The 24,824-nt window shown below is 37.1% G+C and overlaps 4 protein-coding genes and 1 pseudogene across 8 annotated transcripts; 1 reads left to right on the top strand and 4 right to left on the bottom strand.

The window, feature by feature from the left end:
• Window positions 1-936: 936 nt before the first annotated feature.
• Window positions 937-15,443, bottom strand: LOC147512019 (uncharacterized). 4 transcript variants are annotated; one of them, XM_086603601.1, is made up of 9 exons: window positions 14,275-15,443; window positions 10,294-14,158; window positions 9,150-9,199; window positions 5,011-5,085; window positions 4,452-4,924; window positions 4,124-4,318; window positions 3,957-4,028; window positions 3,600-3,881; window positions 937-1,432 (listed from the first exon to the last, which is right to left on the bottom strand). In XM_086603601.1, exons 5-9 carry the CDS (start codon window positions 4,821-4,823, stop codon window positions 1,145-1,147), a joined length of 1,209 nt encoding a protein of 402 aa, XP_086459727.1. In that variant the 5' UTR covers window positions 4,824-4,924; window positions 5,011-5,085; window positions 9,150-9,199; window positions 10,294-14,158; window positions 14,275-15,443; the 3' UTR covers window positions 937-1,144. The 4 variants fall into 4 exon arrangements, with proteins under 4 accessions (XP_086459727.1, XP_086459728.1, XP_086459729.1 ...); XM_086603602.1 differs by lacking the exon at window positions 10,294-14,158; XM_086603603.1 differs by lacking the exon at window positions 14,275-15,443 and having other exon boundaries at window positions 4,452-4,903; window positions 10,294-14,256.
• LOC147512021 (uncharacterized) lies at window positions 5,092-8,914 on the bottom strand. The gene is made up of 3 exons (XM_086603599.1): window positions 6,591-8,914; window positions 6,183-6,500; window positions 5,092-6,103 (listed from the first exon to the last, which is right to left on the bottom strand). Exons 1-3 carry the CDS (start codon window positions 7,199-7,201, stop codon window positions 5,320-5,322), a joined length of 1,713 nt encoding a protein of 570 aa, XP_086459725.1. The 5' UTR covers window positions 7,202-8,914; the 3' UTR covers window positions 5,092-5,319.
• Window positions 7,946-10,327, bottom strand: LOC147512020 (uncharacterized). Its single transcript, XM_086598629.1, has 3 exons — window positions 10,294-10,327; window positions 9,150-9,199; window positions 7,946-8,911 (listed from the first exon to the last, which is right to left on the bottom strand). Exons 1-3 carry the CDS (start codon window positions 10,325-10,327, stop codon window positions 7,946-7,948), a joined length of 1,050 nt encoding a protein of 349 aa, XP_086454755.1.
• A 4,794-nt stretch (window positions 15,444-20,237) lies between the features above and the next one.
• Window positions 20,238-22,332, top strand: LOC147512018 (bifunctional protein FolD 4, chloroplastic-like; annotated as a pseudogene). Its single transcript, XR_015219562.1, has 5 exons — window positions 20,238-20,517; window positions 20,584-20,913; window positions 21,008-21,243; window positions 21,346-21,513; window positions 21,895-22,332. The product of XR_015219562.1 is annotated as a bifunctional protein FolD 4, chloroplastic-like (transcript).
• Window positions 22,333-22,926: 594 nt separating this feature from the next.
• LOC147512017 (protein FAR1-RELATED SEQUENCE 9-like) lies at window positions 22,927-24,435 on the bottom strand. Its single transcript, XM_086603595.1, has 2 exons — window positions 23,370-24,435; window positions 22,927-23,251 (listed from the first exon to the last, which is right to left on the bottom strand). Exon 1 carries the CDS (start codon window positions 24,315-24,317, stop codon window positions 23,397-23,399), a length of 921 nt encoding a protein of 306 aa, XP_086459721.1. The 5' UTR covers window positions 24,318-24,435; the 3' UTR covers window positions 22,927-23,251; window positions 23,370-23,396.
• Window positions 24,436-24,824: the final 389 nt, after the last annotated feature.

Below are 24,824 nucleotides of genomic sequence, written 5' to 3'. Positions count from 1 at the left end.
ATTTGGATAATCTAGAATTCTAGATTAAGGGTGTCAATGGGTACCCGTTTAACCGGAATCGTAGGAAAAATCATGATTATTATAGTTCCTAATTTTAGGAATCATTTAAAAATGGGCACTAAAAAACCCAGATAATATAGAACTGGAACCGAATAGTTTTATAAACAAAAGACAGGACCATAACCAGGACCAGACCAGAACCGAATGTTATCGTACTTTTAACATAAAAAATATCTAAATAGAGTAAATAAAAACTCAAAACGTTCATTTATATATTACTAAATTATATTTATTAGTGTAACATGTAGTATTTAATGTTATAAATAATATAAAAATATAGCTTACAACTTTAAATATATGGTTTTACTTAACATTATTATTGAATGACATAATTACTTGTATTAACACTACAAAATAATTGATATATACCTACGGACAAGAGCCGTAGCATTAGATCTAAGCCTACGGACTTCATCTGTAACACAGCCGTCCTAATTTGTTTTGTCGGCATAGTCTATGGCATGGATAAAATCCGTCGGCACTATCCGTCGGCATAGGTTATCTATTGGGACGGTTTAATTAGGGATCTTATCCGTCTGTATTGGTTAACTACGCCGACGGTTTTATATGGGTTAAAATCTGTAGGCATTGGTTACCCATACCGACGGTTTGGTTTAGGATTTAGTCTGTAGGTATTGGTTACCTACGCATACGGTTAATGTCCCCAAGGATGAGCTGACGTGTCCATTTTGTAAATATGAGATCAGCCAAGGATAATGTCCGTCGGTTTACAATAATTTTTTTTTTCAAATTTCTTTTTCTATATATATTTGCATAATTCAAATTGTATCATGAAAATTGAAAAGTGTTTTCCTACTGATACAGATCCCTATATAACACCAAACCAACTTACAAAATCTGCAAACACAAATCATATATCTCAAGTAACATTCATTTTGGCAAAAAACATATTCACTTCACATCTTGAAATTACCAAATATTCACTTCACATCTTGAACTTACAAAATATTCACATCACATCCCCAACAAGCTAGCCATACATCCACAACCAACAGCTAACCATGCAAAAAAAGCCTAAGAGCACATATTGTTTTTAGACAAAAAAATTCATTCAATAAACAGTTCAATAGGACGAACTATGGGATGCAAACACCAACAACTCCTTGGGCCATATAAAACCTCCTTGCACAACCTGACCAAGCGTCCTTACCCATCCATTATGAGGGAATGGTAGTGTTGCGTTATGGTCACGCACAACTTGGACAAAAATTTTGAAGTTCCCTTCTTCTAAAGTCCTTTCCCCATATTCTGTGTTAGGATCGACGTCTTGTACAACACCTCTAGCAACAATATCAAGCGGCCAACCTCCACGCAATTCACAATTTTTGCCAATGTAGTGCACATTTCCCAGCTGCAAAGAAAATATTTTAATTAAAAATCTTGATTTCAAGTTTAAACCGTATACATAAAGCCATAGAACCATGTACCACATGCCATACAAATGCAGTCTTTATCTAGTTTTTACTCCCGTCAATCCAAATAATTTCACTAGCTGGTATATATTACATGCAACATAAAACGAAAGAAAAAGAAAGTAAAAAGTTGTCAAATAAAGACAAAAGATAGTATCTAAATAATAGCAAGTTGCAAACACATTATTCATGACAAGAGAACCAGAACAGAGACAGCTACCATCAAGTTCCCAGATAGTTAGGCTTGGTGGTTTTGTTCACTTGAGGGGCTTAACAACTTCCCATGTGAAATCAGCCTCATCCCTACCAAAATGACCATAGGCTGCTCCAAACATTATGAAACTTGGAGAGGTACTGCGAACCCTCAAACTCAGCCTACACTGTGGAGAGGAGAAAGCCGCTTCGATAGGGCGATATACCTCCGCTTCTACTACCTCATTCCTGTCCTTCTTGCTACTGCCCAATCAGTGGGAAGCTTTATAGTTGAGGTCATGATTCATTCCTCAAAGGGTACCGCAGAGTGACTTTCCCCACCAGAAAAAAGAAGAAGCGATATTCAAGTAGGTAGCCCGAAAGCCGGACTCAGCAACTTGTTAAGCTCGAGAGACCTGACTTAAAAAACTAAGTAAAGTTGGAAGCACAGGGGTGGGACTATTTACCGGTAACCAAGGATCATATCTCCTCTTGCGCCTCAGCCCGCAGCTAACTACTTTGACAGAACAGACAGGGAGTACTTTTCTTGTCACGTATTGTCAATGAAGAAACTTCTGTTTACTTCACTACAGGTAAGCTATTAGGGTACTAGTCCTCGGGGCCTCTTTTCTCACTATCCCACCATTTCATGGTTTGCTTGGCTGAGGAGCACCTTTCTCTCGGTACGAGTCAATTCCTGGCCTATGCTCTTCTTGGTGATGTCGTAGTCATTGTCGATAGTAGGGTGGCTGCTGAGTCTAAGTCCCTCTTGGAATCGTTGGGAGTCTTTCTTTCCCTCCAAAACTCTTAAATTTCCTAGGTCTAGTTTGCTAAGCGAGACTTTGTGTCAAGGCGTCATGTGATCTGTCTCCAATCTAGCTGAGATTGTTGCGCACGTGTTGGCTTCGGCCTCATGGCGGTGCAAGATCAAGATTGTGATAAGAAATTCTCCATCTTTGCCCGGGGCAGATTATCCTTTAGAGTCTTGGTTGGGGCTTGGCGCCTCGTTAAACCCTTCTCTCTATGTCTTAGTGGTCTATTACCTGATAAATCCGCTTAAACTAAAGGTTAGTACCGTTAGAGTTGACGTTAGGAGGGCAGATTCAGTCGCTGTTGATTCTGTTGTTTCTGTTGAGTCTGTTGATCTTGTTGAATCAGGACCAAAGGCAGAGGAAGCGACAGCTCGACCAGCCTCCCTAAACTCCACTATCTAGAAGTAGGCTTAGTCAAGCCATAGCGCGCCTGTAGCAATAGTTGCTGTCTTCAAAAACCTTCCATTTTCACCTCTTAAGGTCACAAGCCACCTTACTGTCAGGGTCTTGTTCAAGACATGCATCAAGAACTACATCAGAGATCTGGTCACAAAGCTTGTCTAGGTGTCCTTCGTTCACACTTCCAACTATACGACAATGGCTCACAACAATAAGAGCTAAAGGTGTGAAGTTACTATCCAGATGAAAGGCGTGCGGAAGTAGGAAGGCAACAGTGTTCAGAGATAGGTCTGGCTCATGCAAATTTAGAAAATCAAAATTTAACTACAAGCACTACAATCAGAAATATCCTAGGCAGATGCAAATGCAGAAAGTAAAAATTTAACTATAAGTGTAGTCAGAAATATCCCTGAATATTCATGCATTGGTAAAGTCATCCAAGAGAACCAACCACCCAACAATGTAAATGAATGCCACCTCGCTAGGACGAGTACAGATGGGGCAGCCAAAGGAAACTAGGTCTAAGTCTGCTTCTTCTAAGTGTTCCCAAGACCCTATGTCAATTTCACAGACTTTGTACTTACAAACTCATACCACATCCTCAAACTAGACACTCACTCATATACTTTGTGCTTATGGTCTCATACCACATTTCCCTTAAACTACCTACTTTCAATAAAATGATGACAAATTAAATATTTACCAGAGCACTTGGGCTTTGATGACTAGCACGAGAATGAGGTGATGTAACATTGTTAGTACAAGTTCCTCTTTGGCTCATGAACATGGCTCTAACCTCTTCCATCTGCCTCAACATTCTAGCATCCATATTCACCTCCATGGCCTCGATCCTCCTCTCAAATTGAGAGTTTGCCATCATCAAACCATCATTCTTTTTCATCAAAGAGTCCCCCTTTCGCAACACAGTTTTACAAATCCCTGTACCGAGACCCCGGAAACGACCCCTGCTATCTCGCCCAACAACCTGTTTTCAGTGAACACCATTGAGAAAATAGATAAACTCAAATAACAAGTTACCATGAAATGCCAATAACTATACCTTGGCAACAGCATCTCCAGCCAAATCATTTTGGGACTCGGGATGCTCGGCAACATGACTCTTAATTGAATTCTATTAAGATTAACAAAATCAGTTGAAAACTATGTACTATGTACTAAAGAATTAACTATGTACTAAAAAAATTAAAACTAGTATAACACACTAACCATTAATTCTTGTCTCCGCGGAGTCATTTCCTTAGGTTTGTGAATAAGCATACATGATTCAGTCCTAGTAATTTCTGATTCAGGAATACCTTTCCCCAAAGCCAATTCATTCCGAGCTATAGCCACTGAAGTTCTTCCCAGACATGAAGGCATAATTTGTTGCTCGCGATTCTTTTTATTCCTTTCACTCATGGCCTTCATATTTTAATGTAATGACAAATCATCAAAAACTGAAAATTACTAAAAACCAAGAACACGTACATTGAAAAGTAATAATTAACCAACTATGACAATACATAAAACAATATTTATAAACACATACACATACCTTAAACTTATCCGTATTGCAATAATCAACAAATTGGTGCCAATCCTCCAATGGAATATTATGAGGTGTGACTTCCTTCACCAAGGAAGGATCCTCATCTTGGACAAAATCTTCATACAACGTGTGCTTGTAATTCCTCCATGCTTCATTCAGTTTTTGCCATGTGTAATCAGTATCAATTGTCTTCTCATATTCAAACTCAAATTGGCGTCCCAAAGTACTAACTACTTTCTTGATGAGTTCCTTATCAATATTTCGCCAATCACTATGACATATTGGAATGTCTCGACGAGCAATATATCCCAATCTTGTGCCAAATTCAGTGACATTTTCTATGGGCGTGACTGGTTGGCCTTTTCTATTAGTCTGCATTATGAGTTTCGGACGTGGCTAACCCTCAACTTCTTCGATGCCAATTGAAGGGCCTCTCTTTTTAGAAGCAACTGATGAACCTGATATTGGCGCATCATCATCTGCACAAACAAACAATATTCGATGAAGTCTGTCCATTGCGAAAAATATTAAGAAGAATGTTAAATGTAAAACTGAAAGTCATTACCCATTCCTTCATTAAGCTGACTATCGTCCAGTGAGTTTGAACCACTTGGTGTTGAGTAGTGAGAGTCCATGTTCACTAAAGCAAATAGACATTCCATGAAGCAAATAACAAAACAATAAATAACCAATGAAGACAAGAATAAATCAGTGCAAGGTTGCATCCATTCAACTAAATAATCAATACATAGTTCAAGCTAAGTAGTTCATTTATATATAAGGACATAACCACTTAAAATTTTGTAAGGCATGGCGACCATTCAACAAAATATATAGCATGGGAACAAAACAGTACAAAAAGAACTCGACTAAGTCATGGTCTACTGAATCTCTTTCTCTTCTTAGTTTTCTTGTTCTCCACAACCACAAACATATCTTCTGGGTCAGTTGGTACCACCTCATCCTCCATGGTATCGACATTGGAAGGGCATACATCTATATTAATATTCACCGGTCTATCATCTGATAGGAGACACGTTTCATCTTGATCTGAATACATCTTTTTTGGAACCTCTAAGACTACATGCCAGTCAGGATCCATAGGATCGCTCGAATAAAAAACTTGTGCAGCACGCTCTGCAAAAATAAATGGTTCTTTAGCCATGCGGTCTGAACTAATCAGGTTAGACAAGTTCACCAACTTAAGGTTTGCTTCTAAATCCATTTTCACACCAGTTTGAGTGCATTTAACCCAATCACACTTGAACAAAACAGGCTTGTACCCCTCTCGATATTGTAACTGAACAATTTGCCTAAGAACACCATAGTATTCGACATCATCCTCAACTGGATTTTTGTCCTTAGAACTAGACCGAAGAGTAGTCATGCTTTTTATGCTAACACCACTGTTTTGGTTCCTTCGCATTTGTTCATGGTCTTTGGTGACAAAGAGAAAACCATTCACACAATATTTTGCATACGTTGTTGCAAATCCTGTAGGTCCTCTAACAATGTCTTTGAACTGGACATCATTTGATTCTAAAAACTCGGGCTGTTTTTTCAACCATGTCTTGAAATCATTAGACAAGGGTACCCTGGACTGGCCTGCCCTCCTCCTTCCAGTTCGTCTACTGCCCTCAATGAATTTGGTGTACTTCCTACAAATTATTCAATAAATCAGAAATTGCATTCATTTTAGCTAATGTGTAATTTCAATCAATATGAAGGTATACGTACCTATGCCAATAATCATATTTGACATGGCTTTTTAATACCCAATCACGTGCTTGTTCATACTCAACCCCTTCCAACCCATAGCCATGGCCCACACCAAGCGGCCCAACCTCGTCAACTGTGTGATTAGGAATACTATCAACCAAATCAGGCAAAACCGGTGCTTCATTTTCTACTACCCTATCAAGTTTCTCTAGAATACCACCCCCTCCTTTATATCCTGCACAATGAATAAGGGTCTCTTCTTTCAAGAAGTGCTCAGCAATACAACCCTCAAGATGTGCTTTGTTTGAGACATAATCCTTATAAGTCTTCATCATCCTTTAAAGTTTAAACGGCAAACAGTGCATTAGAGAAATAACATAAAGTAAAGAAACAAAATTGAGAAGATAATAAGTACAAAACGAGTACCTTTCAAATGTATACATCCATCTAGCCCAAACAGGCCCACATTCACGAGCCTCGTGGGCAAGGTGAATGGGCAAATGCATCATGATAACAAAAAGTGATGGGGGGCAGTGCTTCTCAAGCGTGCATAACGTCTTGATCATATTTCTTTCAAGTACATTGAGAGTTTCAATGTCTATTCTTCTAGAACACAAAGCAACAAAAAAAGTACAAATGCCATTGATGATGGATCGAGCTTCCTTCCTCCTACTATCTCTATAGGCATGTTGAATCAACACTGGGAGCAAGTGTTGCATCAAAATGTGGTAGTCATGAGACTTCAACCCCTTTAAATCCACTGAATCGGCTTTGACAATATTAGACCAATTGCCACTAAAACCAACAGGCACACTCAGATCACGCAAGGTATCAAGAAAACATTTCTTCTCCACTTTGTTAAGCCAAAAAATACCTGGCTTCATAACTGTTTTTCCATTCACCTGGGACAGCCAATACCTCTTTTTAATCTTCAAACGCTTCAAATCTTTGTGTGCCTTGACATTATCCTTCGTTTTATCTTTTGTATTCATCATCATTGCAGTCAAGATTTCACAAAAGTTCTTCTCGATATGCATGACATCAAGATTGTGATGGACTTCAATATACTTCCAATAATCCAACTTGAAGAATATGGACCTATTGGTAAAACACAAGCCACCATCATTTTCTTGGTCATTATCACACTCGGTAACATTCTGTTTCTATTTGCCTTTTCCAATTTTCGCTTTCATTCGTCATGATATCAACCTCAATCCCCGTTAGCCTTGCTGGTGGCTCCTCTAGCTCGCGACTTTTATCAAAGGTGTTTTCTCTTGTATCATTTCTGGCTTCATCCGTCAAAGGCAGCCAACGTCTACTTCTCATGTACACATGTTTACCTCCATTACGAAGCCAAAAAGAAGAAGTATTTGGACCACAAACTGGACAACCAAATTTCCCCTTAGTCTTACAACCAGAGATGTTTCCATATGCGGGAAGGTCATGTATTGTCCACATCAAAACTGCACGCATTTTAAATACATCTCCTTTTGAAGCATCTCTTACCATTACCCCTTCACGCCACAAGTCATTTAACTCCTTGACCAATGGTTGCAAAAACACGCCGATATCTTTACCTGGTTGTTTTGGACCTTCAATGAGTGCTGTGAGTATGGTGAACTGGGGTTTCATGCACAACCAAGGTGGAAGGTTGTAAGTCACGCACATCACAAGCCATGAACTATGTAATGAGCTTAAAGACCCAAAGGGATTGAAGCCATCAGTTGCTAGCCCCAAGCGAACATTTCGTGGCTCAAACAAACAAACTCGGGAATTACGTATCAATTAGCTTCCATACCCCCGAAGTTTGGATGCCCCATTGTACCTGGCTGTGATTTCCCAGTTGAATGCCAACACATAGCTTTCACCACCCAATTGACTCTATATAATCTCTTTAACCTATCTGCAAGTGGAAAGTACCTTAAGATCTTTGCAGCAGTGGACCTGACCCCTTTCTTTCGTTCGTCAATGCTTAAAGATTTAAACCTCGAGGTCCCACAAATATGACAAGATACCTTAGAGTTGTGGTCTCCCCAGTAAAGCATACAATCATTTCTACAAGCATCAATTTTATCGTACTTAAGTCCCAAATCCTTAATTACTTTATCTGCATGATACATGTTTTTTGGCGTGTTATTCCCACTTGGCAGAGCAAGCTTGAATAGTTCAAGCAATGCAGTGAAACTTTGGTCAGTCCAACCATGTGTGATTTTTAGATTAAACAACTTCACAACAAACCTAAGAATAGTGAAGTCCCCACTTCCTGGATATAATTCACTCATGGCCTCACGCAAATTAGAACTAAATTTCACATCTTCAAATAACTCGTTTTGTTCAGTGGAACCCGTTGGATCCGATTGAAGGAGTGTGTTCAAGTTATTAGCACTAAGTTCTCCCACCACGGTATTAAGGGCATCTGCCATGTCCCATTCATCATGGATTTCATCCTGAAAATTTGAAGGTGGTTTCGTGTTATGCTCTTCTACTACTTCACCGTGCACAAACCAGAAGTGATATGTATTATCAAATCCATATTTGAAACAATGTACAGTGACTTCATCATGCGTCTTGGTCGGGCCTTGGTTTTGGCATGTACCACATGGACAAGGTATGACGACCTTATTACGATGGTGTATCTTCGTGAACTCCACAAACTTCTCTAAATCAGATATGAAACGTTTATCTGGGTATCTCAAATTAATCCAACTCTTGTCTATCAAGGAACTGGAGGCTTCCATTAGGTGTGACTATAGATGATAAAGAAAATTACACAAGCATCAATCAAAATCAGACCCCAATCGAAACACAAAACTAGCAAAAACTTCAGACACATTAATGAAGTTATATTACAATCATTTTACTCAAGACAGAAAGAGAGGTCTTCTGACATAGGAATCAGCATGTAAATTGACATTTCACTCATATTTGTGTACCAATAACAAAGTTTACTAAAATTTGTAAAAGAAAGGTTGAAGTCTTTCATACCTTAAGCAAAAGCAAGCGTGCAATTGAGAAACCAGACTTTCCAATCAAATCTGAGAAAGAAAGGATACAATCAAGTCAATTACTTCATTAAGGAATAAGGATTGGTTTCAAGTGAGGATATAACTTATCTCAACATGGCTATGCATGGTACATACAAAACCCAGAAATATAAGCAATGATACTTAATGCGTAAGTACAGTCCTAGACATGTCAATGGATGTTGAGCTAGAAACAAAACAGGGTATCTAAGATAGCTGGCCAAATCATTTCAAGAAAAGAATAATAACATTTTACTGTTCAAGTATCATACACAGTGAACATAGTTGGCCAAGTGATTTTATCCATCAAGCAAGCAAGTAAAAAGGTTAAATGCTAAATAGTAAAAATTATATGCTAGTCGACAAAGTTATTAAAAATTCGACACTTGCAAGGCCAATAAAAATTATAAAATCTATATGGAAGCAATACATATAATACATACATGTAAAACATATATAAGTCACTCCTTAAAGGAATGTGAATAACGAGAGTGAGACGAAAGGCCTCTCTCCAATAACAACCCAAAGTTCCATTATATGCGGAGGAAAACAAAAACAACAGCAATAAAACACACGCACATGCACACAAATCCTATGAAATCAAAGAGTATAAAGCTAGACTTTTTTTTCGATAACCTAGTATAAAGCTAGACTAAGTAGCCAAAGCATGTCAATCAGAAAAAGGAAAAATAGAAAATAAAGAAAGGTGAGTTCGTAAGTTATATACCTCTTACTAACAACCATATTTTTTGCTGAAAACCACTTACTAAAAAGGTGAGTTCATAAGTTCAGAGAGAATTGAAAGTAGCATTTCGAGTTTGGTTCTTCCTTTTCAACTCTACCCTTGTTCAATTAGTTTCAACCGTTCTTTCAAACCCCACTTCTTCTTTTCTTAAACCTCTTTTTATTAAATAATCTAACTAATAGCTTCTTCACATCCTTATTATCTTCTTCGTCAAAGTTAAGTGTTCTTCTTGTTTGATTATTTCTTCACTTGTAACAAATTACCCAAGAAAAATCCAACATTTTCAAATATGAAGAAAATATTCGAACTTGACACAAATTACTAACATAAACAAAAAGGAAAGTTTTGATTTGAAATGTACCTGCTCTAAGCTTAAAGGTTTCCTTCTCCACCATTTTCAGTTTTAAATAATAATAGGGCAAAAGGTTTTCTTCCTTTTCTTTTATGTTTTTTAGAATAGAAATTTGGGGGGGAACATTTTCACCTTGGCGCCCAAAATTAAGCCGACGGTTTACTGAAAAATTTAGCTGTGAAATAACAATACGGCCATCAAGAATAAATTTTGGGATTTTAGGGTTGAAGTTTGTTGTGGATTAAATCCCTAGGAAGACTGTCGCTATGGTTGGAATATGCAAAAAGTTGCCTATGACGGGGCCAAGGCTTTTTGCCGACAGATAATGTGCCTCAGGAATAGAATTATAGATTGGGTCCGTTGGCGTATCTAAATTGGATCCGTTGGTAGATATCAATTTTTTGGTAGTGTAATATTTAAAAACCGACTCGTTCATGCTGTGTTTTTGTGTTTTTAGTACACATTTTTTAATAAGACCGGTAAAAAATGTATGTAAATAGTGAATTTTATAAGAACCAAAATAAAGAACCAGACCCAAAAATACCCGATACGAACCAATGGTTATGGGTAAGGTTGTATAATATTAAGAACTGCAAAAAACCGGAACCACAAAATTAAATGGTTTTTTATTCTTACAACATTAAAAAACGGACCATTGACCGTATTCTAGATTCTTTCAAATGACGTAACAACTAAAAAGTAAAGGTGCATAATTAAAAAAAAAATAGTAATTCTGTCCTAATGCGCAACTAGGGATGTCCAAACGGGTATCCGACCCGGCCTAAACCCGACTTTTTGGGTTTTGAAACGATATCGGGTTATCCGAACTTGAACCGGTTTTCAGTGGGTCGGGTTCAGAGTCGGATATTTTGTTGAGAACGAAGTGTGACCAAACCCTATCCTAACCTTATATTTCGGGTACCCATCAGGCTCAGGTTCGGATTTCGGGTAGGATAAAACCCGGTATAAATGAAGAAATAAGACAATAAGAAATTTTATTTGAAATATATATCTACATTATATTCCTTCTTCGGCTATCCACCAATCTTTCAAACAAAATAAAACTTCTAATGAACTTGGAAGTAATTATCACCTATACCCGGACATAATTATTTGATATGATTTAAAAATAGATGGACTCGGAATGAACTATAGATACATGATCACGTGCAATTACTGAAAAAATTGGAAATTCCGATTTATTTTTTTTATAATCTAATATATTAAATAACTAGTCATTGTAAACATGAGTGAGATCATAATCCAAATATTTATTTAACTCATTCTTTTATATGAGACTAGCCATTTGGCCCGGCCTATGGCCGGACTTGCTATATAGATAGCTAATGACTCAAAAGCCTAAAGTCCACTTAAATAAATAATATATGTATATTGATAGCTAATGATTCATTGCATACTTTGTTTGGAGAGTTTATATTTTTCTATTTTTTGTTAAGAGATTATCGCAAGCTCTCAAATATCATGATATAGGTGACAATGAATGTTTGTTTATACACTATATTGCACCATTTGCAATATTGAAATATTGAGACAAATAATAGTTATCACAACAAAAATGTAATTTCTTTAGATTTCCAAGTCAATTTGATCATTTAGGTTACCTGTTTTGGAGATTGACATTTGCTTCATCAATTCCTTATACTTAAGACTACTTCAGGAAACTGTTATACATGATAGCTAAATTCTATAGTCTTTCGAAGTAGATGCAATTTTAAGAGCTTGTCCTTGAGGCAGTTATTTTCGAGACCGGGTTGGGCTAAGATAAGTCACATTTGCACCACACAAATGTTTGCCATCTGAATGTAATTGTAGTTGTGATATTATTCTCTAATCACTTGGAAAGGTATGTTGTTATGAATACCGTCTCATTTATCTATAGACGTGTCAGAAAATTAGAGTCAGAGGCCGTTTGGTTTTTTAGCCTCTAAATGCAATGTGCTTCTCATTTATCTGTGGGCGTGTCGAAATTTAGAGTTAAGGACCAGTTTGGTTTTTTTTAGCTTTTGAATGCTGAAATCTAAATGTGCCCTCTCCTACCTCCGAAAGTCTTTGAATGCAAAACACTGAATGTTGTAAACATGTTTGTTTTGTTTATAAAAAAAAATGGTCGGGCAGATGGTGAATATTTGAAGTGTAAATTTTCACAAGTTGTGAACTTGTGATGCGTTTGGCATATTTCCAATGTTTCTGAAATCTGTATATCAACAACCTATTGTATATCAATCATCTTTATAGGTTTTGAGCGCAGGTAATTTAGGAAAATGTATAACATCTTTGCATCCTCAAAACATGTACATCGTCAGGTCTCATTAAACTAAAGCATATTGACTTAACAATACAGGGAGCTTCAATAATTCTCAATCAATATGAGGAGGCCTACTGCCTACAAGTCTGCAACCCTTTGTCATCGATATAATAATAATCCACTTCTTTACGCCACATAATTTCTCAGAACGAAGACCATTAGTTTCCGAGTAATGAACTCTAATCCTCACTTAAACGCATGTTACATAATACTTATGTCCTTATGTATCTACTTTTATCTGAACTCTGAAGTGAAACACATTAAGCTATTGAGAATAACATATCCGACAGAGTCTCTGGTGCTTGCATCACCTTGTTGTGGCATATAATTAAGTCTTAATCCATAGTTGAACTTAAGTACCAAACAACCTTTATCATGAGCTGTTCCGTCTAGAAACACACATGAGTACATGCAGTCAAAATTCCTAAATGGAAAAGAAAGTACTATATATCTACTATCTTATAGAATACCCTAATTGCTGTTAATCAGCACACTTAAGGGCTACGGTAGTGCATCAGTAAACAAATCAAGGTTGCTCATATGAAATATAAAAACAAAAACATGTATCAACTTCTGTGACTTCACAACACTAATATCCGATCAAATTCAATGAAAAAGACCATCTTATGGTACATCTCTACCATGGGGTGTGCTGCAAAGGTGTGAGCTAGGGTGACAGGCAGGCCAAAAAATGAGTAAAACTACAGGTTTTGTTATTACAACTATTTTAAGAAAAACAGGACAATATAAGGGAACCGAAGCTTGAACATAAGGTTTAATATGGAATCATCTTAAATGAACATGACCAATAAACATGTAAAAGTGACTTCATTGAAATTCTTGACATGTAAAGATGAACGAACTCACCATGTTATTCAACACTTAACTCTATCCTAGACCACACTCTATCAAGAATCTGCATTCCTACATTTTTAACAAAAAACACGGAAAAGAAAGAAGAATACTTCCAAACCACAGCCCCCCATCTAAACACTGACCATTTTGAAGAAGCGCCCACAGCATCTTACTGTATCAAAAATATTAATAACTTGATGATTATTTTCTGACTCTCGTTACAATAAACAATGCAACGAATTCAAGATATAATACTACAAACTCTCCTCAAAGGTATTACTAATGTAACCATTTATTAATCTCCCTAACCAGCAAACCAAGAAACTGTCTCTTAATATTCCTAACTCACTTTTTAGCTTACAGGCTAAACCAAACCATATGAAAGTTTTCCAATAGAGAAGGTTTGTCATTTCCATTTGCTAGACCACTTCTGAGACGTTTTCTAAAAGTGGAACCTGATTTCGCCCAACCTATACAACTAAAACGGCAACCGAAGTTAACACATCATAAATGCAAAGTGAGACTAAAACGATTCCCCAATTCACCCAAACAGTAATACAAACCCTAGTTACGACATCAGGTTAAATTAATATAACTAAAAAAAGGAGACAGCTGTAAATCTGGAATAGAGAGAGGAAAAAATTGTTCCCTTTGAATCACTTGTTGGATTTTTGGTGGGGGTGTCGTCCTTCTCTGTAGCGTAATCAGGTGGAGAGTAAATAAGTGCAGCTGCCATAGCCGCTGGAAGAAAAACGAACCTAGAAGTTTATCATTTACATGTGATGTAAGGCTAAATATTTATCACTTACTTGGATGCTTTTTATGAAGGAGGCCTCGTGTGAACTGTGTAAAGATATCGGGCTTCATTGCTATGTTTATGTGCAAGTTGATCACCAAAAGCATCTTGATCCCCGAGAGGAACCATCTTATAAAGAGCGTCCATAACTCCTTTGTTTGTGTGTTCATCTTGCTTCGCCAATTTGTCAAAATACAAACGTGGATTCAACAGAGCTGTTGCAGCTTGGAGAGGATTATCAAGCTGTTTTTTCTTCCTAAAATTGATTATGTCCCAGTATACTTCATATCGAGCACTCTCGTCTTTAAAAAATGTAACAATTGGCTCTTTGACCCTACCCATGGCTTCATATACGTACCCAAGTGTTCCACCTTTTCCATCAACCATTCTTAATAGTTTAATGAGAGGATCCACTGCAGTGATCATTTCTTTTGCATCTTCCCAAAATTCATTGTTATTAATCACACTTGCCACATATCCACCTCCATCATCTGTAGGCCTAACCAAATTTCACCACTCTTGTGATGCAAACATGAATCTTAATCCTTGTCCAAAATTCATCAAGGAAAACTGCACCATCAAAATGTTTGTATCAAATCGAGTGGCAAAAGTTCTTTTTAATTCTCTTCCATTTGTGTGCCTCTTCAAGACATCTATTGCATGTTGCTTGCCATACAAAAACATAACAACACCCCTTGCATCAGGAATAATTTTTTGTCATGACAGCAACTTATCTATATATCTTCTAAAATAAGATCAATGCAGTGAGCAACACAATTCGACTTATACACAAGGCATCTCAATCTCAAAATAATTTCCCGCAGCTGTATAATTTGAAGTGTTGTTGGCAATTATTTGCACGACATTTTCCCTACCCCACGTGTTTATTTATTCTTTTCTTTTTAAAATTTAAAAATAAATTTTGCATCCTTCACTTCTCCTTCGGTAGATTCCGAACATAAGAACACCGTTCCCACTGAAGAAGCTACCAACAGGACTTATATGAGATCTATTTCTGGTGTCTTGCCAACAATCGGATGCTTCTTCCTTCAGTGCACCCACCTGCTTAGTTTTAACAGCTTCACTACTTGGAGGCACACACCCACGCCCAAAATCTGCAACAGCTTGCATTGCACTTACAAATTCTGGAGACCTTAAAACATTGAATGCTATACCATTAACAATAATTGTCACAGCCTGAATTTCTAAACAATTAAAAAAAATGAATATTTGAAATATAAATATCTCAAACATCACTTGGTTCAATTGTCTAGAAACCCAGGCTATGACGGGGTGGATACTACACATGTCAAAACCCGAAAACCCACATCATAAAGAATCAACTTAACAACAATAGTCCCCAAATTCCTCAACTATCACTTTATTAAAAACTTTCTTCCATCCCAATACAAACATAAACAAACTTTAAGAATAACAGGTCTTCAACATTGTATTTCATATCATATGAAAAAGTAACCTACGTTATTACATCCTTCCAAAAGATCAGACCTAATAAACTAAACTCCCGGATCGCTCGGTGAGAATCCTAATCACACGCCGCGGTTCCACTGCCTTCCACCTATGTTCCCAAGAACACACCCACGTTGCCAAAACAAAGCAAACATAGGTCAGCAAAATGGAATTTGCTGGTATGAATAGACTAACCACATATAAACATTCAAAACTTTTCTTATCCCACTAACACTTTAATTCTATCATAACCTAATCATTCTCGAACTTGGAAGGCGGGTGGTTTCAGTCATCTCAACCGACATAGTTCTTCCCAAGAAAAACTTCCATTATCTTAACTCATTTTAATATCTAAATCATTGAATTAAAACTTACCGATATCCACCGCTATATAAGGGTAGGACCGCGTCCCTGCACAAAATGTTATTAAGTCCTACCCTCCTGCAAAAGAAAGTTAGAACTTCTATATACCATATGTAGATATTATATTAGGTATTCAAACGTAAACCCAAACACTCGCATAATCAAAGAATACAACTAACCCGCAAGGCGAATACCTTAGTTCCTCTCTAGGGTAGTCCAAATAATCTGGTCATTCATGGCACATTCAATGAATACCCATAGATAACGCTAACGGGCCATTTATGGCACATTCAATAAATGCCCATCTAACATATGGCATCAACAGTCATAAAACTCAATTCCAAAACATGAGGCGTGGAGAGTTCTAAAAGAGTGCGGTAAATTTGTTTATGCATTATTGAACGTTATTACATATATCATTTCAGAGAATGAAGGAGTATCTTGATTTCTTGTATTTTTTGTTTACGCGTTATTAATTATATGGATGTCTAAGTGTCATAACGTTGCATATCATAAAATACCACAAAAACACATAGTAGTTAATACCCATACACACGTATATATAAAGGTCTTAGCCTAAAGCCAAGCATGCAAAAAGCCCTAGACCTATCGTAATAGCCCAAATCATAATCCGAGTTAAAAAGTCAAATTGGGTCAACTGGTCAAAGTCAACCCTGGTCAACAGTCAACTCTGGTCAAAGTCAACACCTCATTGTCAAAGTCAAAACTGTCGTGCGTTTCTATATTCAGCGAGGTTGTGGTCATAGCCATGGTTCATGGCTAAGGTCAAAAGTGCATGGCTCATTTCATGACTAAGATAATGGTTGGACCTTAACTAAAAGCCCAAACCTTAGAACCCTAAGTCTAAACATTTAAAGACTCAATTAGATCTATTTTAAGTCCTATGGGGTGACCCAAGCAATATTAGAAGCCCGCCCAAAGCGGTTAAGTGGTTCGGTCCAAAATTGAACTGAAAACCAAACCTAAAACTTTAAATTAAACCTGGTCCACAAATTTAAAACAAAACCGCCCAACATCAACCGAATCGGCCCATAGACTAAGCCAAATTAGTCTGGCCCAAACAAAACTTAATTAAACTGGTCCAAAGCTTAAAAGATTAATATCGGCCCAAAACAAAAATTGGATTTCGGCCCAACCAACTAAACAAGTTAGGCCCCAACCAAAACTAAAACATTTCGGCCCAACGAACTAACCAACCCAAAGCCCAACCATCTAAACCGGCCCAAAGCCCAAACCCGAAATTTACTGTTCATCATCTTCTCACCAGCAGCTCCACCACCAGCCACCAAAACGCCGGCCACCACTAATCCCTTCTCCCTTATATCGGTTTGACTCATTGCAACAACCCCTACAACTTTGTCAAACACCAAAAACTCAATTCTTAAATCTAACCTTCCCCAAAACTAGATCACGGACACAAATTTACGCCACCATTAAAGCTTGTTCCAAGCTCCAATCGACAGCCCCACACAATCCAACATCAACAACCCACCAAATCCAAACAAAAACAGTTCAAACGATTTTAAAAACGCATAAACCCCAAGTCCCAGTATCACAGTAATGGCGTTCGGCGCCATTAAAGCCTCCCTCGAAGCTTCACTGCCCCCACTCGAACCCTCATCAGTCCACAACCAAACACAAACAATAAGGTTTGAATAAAAATGGGTGATTTACTGCCGGCCACCATTAACGCTTCTTCTCCGAGCTTCACTGCCCCCACAGTATCACAGTAAACATGAACATAAAGGTTCAAATGAAATTACGGGACGATTCCTTGTTGTTGGACTTGCGGGCGCCATTGGCGACTTCTTCGAGAAGTCCGGTTCAAACGATTATATAAAAACATTAGGCGGTTTACACTTATATTAGAAAACTATAAATATAGCAAAACCTTTACTCACCTTTAGCTCCGACTATCAACCGACTACGGGAAAAATCTCCTTTTTCTCACGCCGGTAAAACTCCCATTTTTTTTTCTAAAACCCTCGCTGTGTTTTTTTCCCAAAAACTCTACGTGAGAAAACTCCCGAAAAACAAGGACAACCCTTATCTATTACTTACGGGCTTTTATCCGTAAGCTGATAGTTATCCTATATTATTTGATCTATTATCTATTATTATTATCTTTATTATTATTATTATTAGGAAAATATAAGAAATAAAACCGCGGGTGTTAAATAAAAACTTTATCTTTTTCTTTTTTCGGGGTGTTATAATAATCATTTGATATTTCAAGTGAAAGGTCTGATGCCATATATTATCAATGCTTTTTTCTTTTTTTCCTAAACACACAATTTAATGTTTGTTACTTCAAATTTTGAAAACCACCATGGCCCTAGGAACTTGAGAATGAGTGCAGATTTACATGGAACTTGAACCACCAGCAAGTGAAGAGTGGCGATTTTCGATTTGATGACCTCATATATTCATCAATGCTTTTCCTTCCCATTTTCTAGTTTTTACTTTTTTCCTATGCAATATGGACACCATATTTTGAAAAAAATAATCCGTGTGGGACACATATCGGACCATAATCCATTATATGTGATATATTTCCACACACCTAAAAAATTTTGAAAATTAGCCATGTCAGACTCTTTTTTCGTAGGCGTGGGTCAATGGAACTTAGTTTTTTCATTGGTGTTGAAAGTGCTTCCACTGATGCTCTTGCAAATTGCATTACAGATTCAGGTGCAGATTTACATGGATGTAAATATTTTTGAATCGAAAAACAACTCTCCCTATTCTTGTAATTGAACAATTGTACTCCTCTTTGCAGAAATTACACTTCAACTTTGATCCAGCTTCTGTAACATGATTCCACATGGGGTCTTTAGCCTTAGGCATGTTACCTTGTTCAGATAAAATGAGGTGAGAGTTCTATCACCCCAATCTAAGGTTTAGCAGATGGCACAACAACCAACAAACTGAGCAATTTTATATTAAAGCCTTTTAGACTTTTAGAGTCCTAGTTGGTTAAATCACGTCAGATTGTCTTGCCAAAAAAGTGAGACGTGCTTATTGTAGTAGGTTGTGGGCCACTAATCCCACAACTGGAGGACCAAGTTCACAATTGCCGCCATCTACGCCTGCAGTGATCCTTACAAGCATCCAGCTCTTTCAATTTCGTTTCTGCTACATCTCAAGCTTCCATCTTTCCAATCAGAGAAGTTATTGGAAATTACACGTTCAATCAAATACCCTTTGTTGCTTCGATCAATTCAAGGATCCGATCTCGAACTCTAGCCTTGAAGAATTAACTTACTACCCATACTTAAACAACAAATCTGAAATGCCAAAGCAGTTCAAATCATCAAATTGCACTATAACTCCTCCAATCGAAACTACCAAGAAAACAGTCCCCAAACAAAAGAAGCAAGTTTAAACCAATCGGCTTCTAAACCCCTACTGCATCCACTCATAGCAAGGTTTAGGAAATTTTGCAACCACAATACAATACTTTCAAAGCTCATCGGCCAAGATAATGAGTTTCCAAGACCCATCAATCTTCATATCCCCCAGATAAGAACAATTGTTTAAAGTACAGGCCATACCTGAGAATTCTTGTGTTGCTTTGAGCCATATAGCATAGGATCAAGTATGGACTTACAATGATGAATCTCAAAATATGGAAGAAAGGCAGTTTACTGTAGTTTTGTTTTCAAAGGAAAGTACACAGTGGTAAAATTCGGTACGGACCCAATGCAATATAAATGAAAATCAAACATAGCCAAGTAATGCTCCTAGTGTGGCAGGAGTCCTTGAACATAGACAAACAGCTAATGAAGTTTACTACAGACCTAATTGCAATGTCAAACAGAAGAGATACATGCTGGGCTAGTGCAACATCAGGCGTTGTTATAGAGAGTAACTTATAGTCCTTTTAACTTTAAGTTGTGTTACTAAAAGTCCAATTTAAGTTTTCCTATAAGGTCCGGTTCTAGGGACTCAAATTTATTTGACTCAAGTTTAACTCAATTTTTGGACTCTTAGATCATCTTAATCTAACGATACAAAATTTCTACATGATAGTCATTTAAAGTATGACGTCATGTAGACCCTCTTATCATTTCTTTTCTTCTTTCCGTTCGTCCTCTCAAAAACTCAAAAGGGCTCCATTGATTCCTCGAAAAAAAAAATCGTCTCATGATTTAACTTCTATTAGTTTCGATATATTGAAACCAAGAATGCAAGATGCTTCCATTGTATGAGCTCGTATGTGACTGAAATTTCATTGTGAAGATTCTCCCATTTTCGCTGCTACTAAACCCAACAATGGCATCAACGATATTTTCAGATTGTTCTTCAACAACAGCTGTTCGTCTCCTTCCTTTTCTTCATTTCAATCCTAATAAGCTCCACATTCATACTCAACGTCACGTGTCATCTACACCTATTAAAGGTACGTATATTTTACTTCTTTCTTTCAGGCATTTTATCATACACGTGTTAAATTATTTTTATACAGTTTCAATGAGTACTGAAGCTACAGCGAAGGTAATTGATGGGAAGTTAATTTCAAAGCAAATAAGAGAGGAAGTTAAAAGTGAGATATCAAGAATGAAGGATGCAACTGGTGTTGTTCCTGGGTTAGCTGTTATTTTAGTTGGTGATAGGAAAGATTTTGCGACTTATGTAAGGAAGGAATAAAAAGAAGGCTTGTGAAGCTGTTGGGATTAATTCTTATGAAGCTAATTTGCCTGAAGATTGTGTGGAAGAAGAAGTGCTTAAATATATTGCTGAGTATAATAATGACCCTTCTGTTCATGGCATCCTTGTTCAGTTACCTCTACCTCGCGTAATTATATGTTCTCTTTGCCAAATTACTTTCTGTTTAACAATGTTTCATTTGAAATTGAAGCTTCTTATTGTTTTAATGGATTTCATGCCAGCATATGAATGAGGAGAACATCTTGAATGCTGTTAAGATTGAAAAGATGTGGATGGCTTTCATCCTTTAAACATTGGTCGTCTTGCCACGCAAGGTCGGGATCCGTTGTTTGTTCCATGCACCCCAAAAGGATGCATAGAGTTGTTGCATCGGTATGGGATCACTATCAAGGGAAAGAGAGCAGTTGTAATTGGTTGTAGCAACATTGTTGGAATGCCTGCTGCCCTGCTTTTGCAAGTAAAAATTTTGTTATATATGTAGCATTTTATTATTATGGCGATTCTTGTTGCTCGTTTTTTACCTTTTCATATGAACTTGACATTGTGATGTTGTTTGCAGAGAGAAGATGCTACGGTGAGTATCATACATTCTAGAACTGAAAATCCGGAGGAAATGACAAGAAATGCAGATATTATAATAGCTGTTGTTGGGCAACCAAACATGGTGAAAGGGAGTTGGATAAAGCCGGGTGCAGTTATTATTGATGTTGGAATTAATCTAGTTGATGTAAGTTGGTTCAGTCTTTGTCCGTCTATGTGCCACTTTCGATTTTGTCGCTGCTAGGATTTTCTGTCGGGTTTATTTATTGATATTAAAGGGCAAATAGGAAAAAGAGAAATTAAAAGAGCTTATCCCCCATGGGAATGCATGATTTCCATTTGAATTATAATATTTCTTTGCTTCAAAGTACATTATTAGGTAATAATTTAGATGTTTTAGATATCTAAATTTTGATATAAATTCAAGTTATTGTTAGCTAAACTTAGGCAGAACTCAGAGTGGGTACCAAATGGAGTACCCTTTAGTTACAATTAGCCACATTAATTTTTTTCCTACAACATGAAGAGGTTGATGCATTTGGTTGACAAGTGGTTCTTTATGTCACAGGATCCAGAAAGTCCTCGAGGGTATAGGTTGGTTGGAGACGTCTGCTATGAAGAGGCCTGTAAGGTAGCTTCTGCTATTAGTCCAGTTCCTGGTGGAGTGGGTCCAATGACCATAGCCATGCTTCTATCCAATACTCTCAGCTCTTCTAAGAGGGCATACAACTTTGTATGAGTCTTCCTTCTGTATCTGTTCAATTCTCTGAGCGTAGCAATCTCCGGTTGTACAACATGGAGCAGGCACAAGGCTTAATAGGCCAGTTTCTGCTTCCATGATAAGAGTAGGTTTTGTGGTTGTGATGTGAACCACATGTAGGTTGATAGTTTATCTTGTCATAAATATTACAGTTTCAACCTGTTTTTCCAGGCAGCAGGACACTTAATGTATTAGCATTTGTTTTTAATATGCAATGAAAGAAATGGTGTCCTTTATTTTAGTTCACATTGATGTGCATGAATGTAATGTTTGTAAGAGTATTTTTTGGCATTTGGGGTAAGACAGATAAAAGGTTTTGGTATTTTTTTCTGAGTTTTAGCTACATATTCTGAACCCCTGGGTCTGAATTGTTGAAATAGCCCGACATAACCCGTCTGTGTCAAGGTTCAACCTTGTCATTTGGAAGAATGGACTACAAGCCAATGTTACGCTCCACAAATGGGAGATTGAGAAGTTGTTCCAGTTTACAAAGATATGTTTAGCTGAAACGCAATTTTTGGTTGGTCTTGCTGTTAGTTGCTCCACAATTTAACTCTCACTAAATTTAGCTCGAAAATTTATCCTACATACTTACGTCTAGTTATCTGTACGTTGTGGAAAAAATTTGTATTGGTAATGCCAGGTTGTTGATGATGCAACAAAGAAAAATGTTATTGAACTGGAACGACTTCCACAATCTTTACAAGATGAACTCATTACCTTAAGGAGGAGTATCCACAGGAAGACACCTAATAATGAGCTTCATAGAAAACTGAAACAAATGACCAAAAAACATATATAACTTAAAGGGTAAATTTGCTTGAAATTGTGACAGAGAACTAACTCTACCAGTTTTCAACATTAAAATGACTTGTCCACGAGTACAAATTTACAAATATAATTAACCATTTGATACAAGGGTCCTTGATACAATACAACGTACACAGTTTCAAAACCTACAAAATAAATGAAAAGGGTCCTAAAAAAACTCCTCTCCTCTGTTAGAGTTCCTCCTCTTCTTGCAAAAGGGTACCCCTTGCAAAATGCAATTCAAATTCTTCAAAATAGTTCAACTCCAAATTCTTTGAAAAATCCCAAACTGCCATATAGCTCCTCCCTAAGTTTTCAACTACCACAAATCCATGTAGCTTCTCGTCCAAAGTGTCTGTTGAAATTAAAGACACATTAGTGTTCTATAAATAATATTCACCGAGAAGAAAATAAACAAATAGATGAAGCAACTCTATAAAAAAGTTTTACAGACAAAAGAGATGAAACAATACCTAAGTTTTTTTCAATTCCGGACATGTTCACTTGTCATGATCCTGCGATTTACACTGGCTACATTTTCTTTTCTTGGTCACTGCAATTTCAACAGGATTCTTCCATCTGCCATGTGTGCTCTTACCATCCTTTGGTCTCCCCACCGTTATTGAGATATTCGGATCAAGAATAGGAATTTGACATGAAGTAGTAGCATCTTCTTGAATGTTTTGAGCCTCCATTGAAGCATCAATAATATTAGGAGTTCTAAATAATTTGTCGTGCTCTTCTAAAACACCTATGAAAAGTTTTTCAAGTCCATCCAATGCTATTTTGTACAAGCTCTCATCTTCAAAAGCAACACTCCACATTTGCGTAGATCTTCTACATAAATGGCTCATTCGGAAAGCCTTAGGACACTGGTCATTAGGTTGCACTGCTTCCCCATCCATCACTTTAAATTTGTTTGCCTCCTTTGTCCATCTTTTTAAAATAAAATATGAGAGAATTTTATCCACATCGAGATGATCAAATACTCTCAGCATATGTCTGCAAACTATACCTGTAAACTCGAAATGGTTGCATTCACAATAACCTTCAAGTGTTATATCATTCCATCTCACTGTAAATTTTTCATGCACACCAGATTTTGATTCGACTATATAATTGTCATAAACACCATCTCCTACTGATCGACATATTTTCATGTTTTTCACCGTTGAGAATTCACCACAAAATTTTTCAAAAATGTTCCTCGTAAACACACATGCTGCATGCTTCAATAGAAAATCATAGTCATTAACAATACGGTTCTTGTGCTCTGAAACGTAATCTTCGTCACACTCATTTCTAACAATCTTCTTCAATGCTTGCTCATATCTTGTGACAAACTCTCTTAGATTTGTATCCTTATTGACAAATTCATTAAAAAATGCGTTGATCCCCTCACTGCGTCCAGTTGTATTCATACCAGCATAGAATGTGATGCAATGGTATACAGGAACTCAAGATTCTCTAATGGCATACAAACCATTTAGCCATTCATTATCTATCAACCCAAATTCTTGCATCAGATCATTCCACTTGTTCTCAAACTCTTCAACCTTATATGTGAACTTAAGACATCTCTCAATTCGGTTCCTAAAGCTCGCATTCATAGTATAGACATGTAATTTTTGTGGAAATTTCTGTTTTATGTGCCAAAGGCATAGACGGTGGCGTGTGCTAGGGAAAACTGTTTTCACAGCCGAGCACATGGCAGCACATTGATCAGTAATGATGGACTTTGGAGCACGATCTCCCATTGCCTCAAGCCATGTATTAAACAACCATAAAAATGTAAACTCTGTCTCATCTTGAAGAAGGGCACATCCAAACTGTATGGACTGGTAGTGATGATTAACCCCTGTAAATGGAGCAAATGGCATCTTATATTTGTTCGTCTTGTAAGTGGTATCAAAGAAAACAACATCTCC

The sequence above is a fragment of the Coptis chinensis genome, chromosome 3, assembly GCF_015680905.1.
Source record: "Coptis chinensis isolate HL-2020 chromosome 3, ASM1568090v1, whole genome shotgun sequence".
In the NCBI taxonomy this organism is placed as follows: Eukaryota; Viridiplantae; Streptophyta; class Magnoliopsida; order Ranunculales; family Ranunculaceae; genus Coptis; species Coptis chinensis.
Note: the sequence above shows the minus strand (reverse complement) of the source record. Positions and strands in the feature narration are given on the sequence as shown.

Coding starts and splice junctions, on each gene's coding strand:
- LOC147512019 (XM_086603601.1), bottom strand. CDS start 4,823: ATGCAGACTAATAGAAAAGGCCAACCAGTCACGCCCATAGAAAATGTC. Junction 4,029..4,123: donor CGCGGAGACAAGAATTAATG/GTTAGTGTGTTA, acceptor TAATCTTAATAG/AATTCAATTAAGAGTCATGT. Junction 3,882..3,956: donor CTGGAGATGCTGTTGCCAAG/GTATAGTTATTG, acceptor CACTGAAAACAG/GTTGTTGGGCGAGATAGCAG.
- LOC147512021 (XM_086603599.1), bottom strand. CDS start 7,201: ATGCATATCGAGAAGAACTTTTGTGAAATCTTGACTGCAATGATGATG. Junction 6,501..6,590: donor TGGATGTATACATTTGAAAG/GTACTCGTTTTG, acceptor TAAACTTTAAAG/GATGATGAAGACTTATAAGG. Junction 6,104..6,182: donor AAATATGATTATTGGCATAG/GTACGTATACCT, acceptor AATAATTTGTAG/GAAGTACACCAAATTCATTG.
- LOC147512020 (XM_086598629.1), bottom strand. CDS start 10,327: ATGGTGGAGAAGGAAACCTTTAAGCTTAGAGCAG. Junction 9,200..10,293: donor AACCTTTAAGCTTAGAGCAG/GTACATTTCAAA, acceptor TTTCTTTCTCAG/ATTTGATTGGAAAGTCTGGT. Junction 8,912..9,149: donor CACGCTTGCTTTTGCTTAAG/GTATGAAAGACT, acceptor TATCATCTATAG/TCACACCTAATGGAAGCCTC.
- LOC147512017 (XM_086603595.1), bottom strand. CDS start 24,317: ATGAATACAACTGGACGCAGTGAGGGGATCAACGCATTTTTTAATGAA.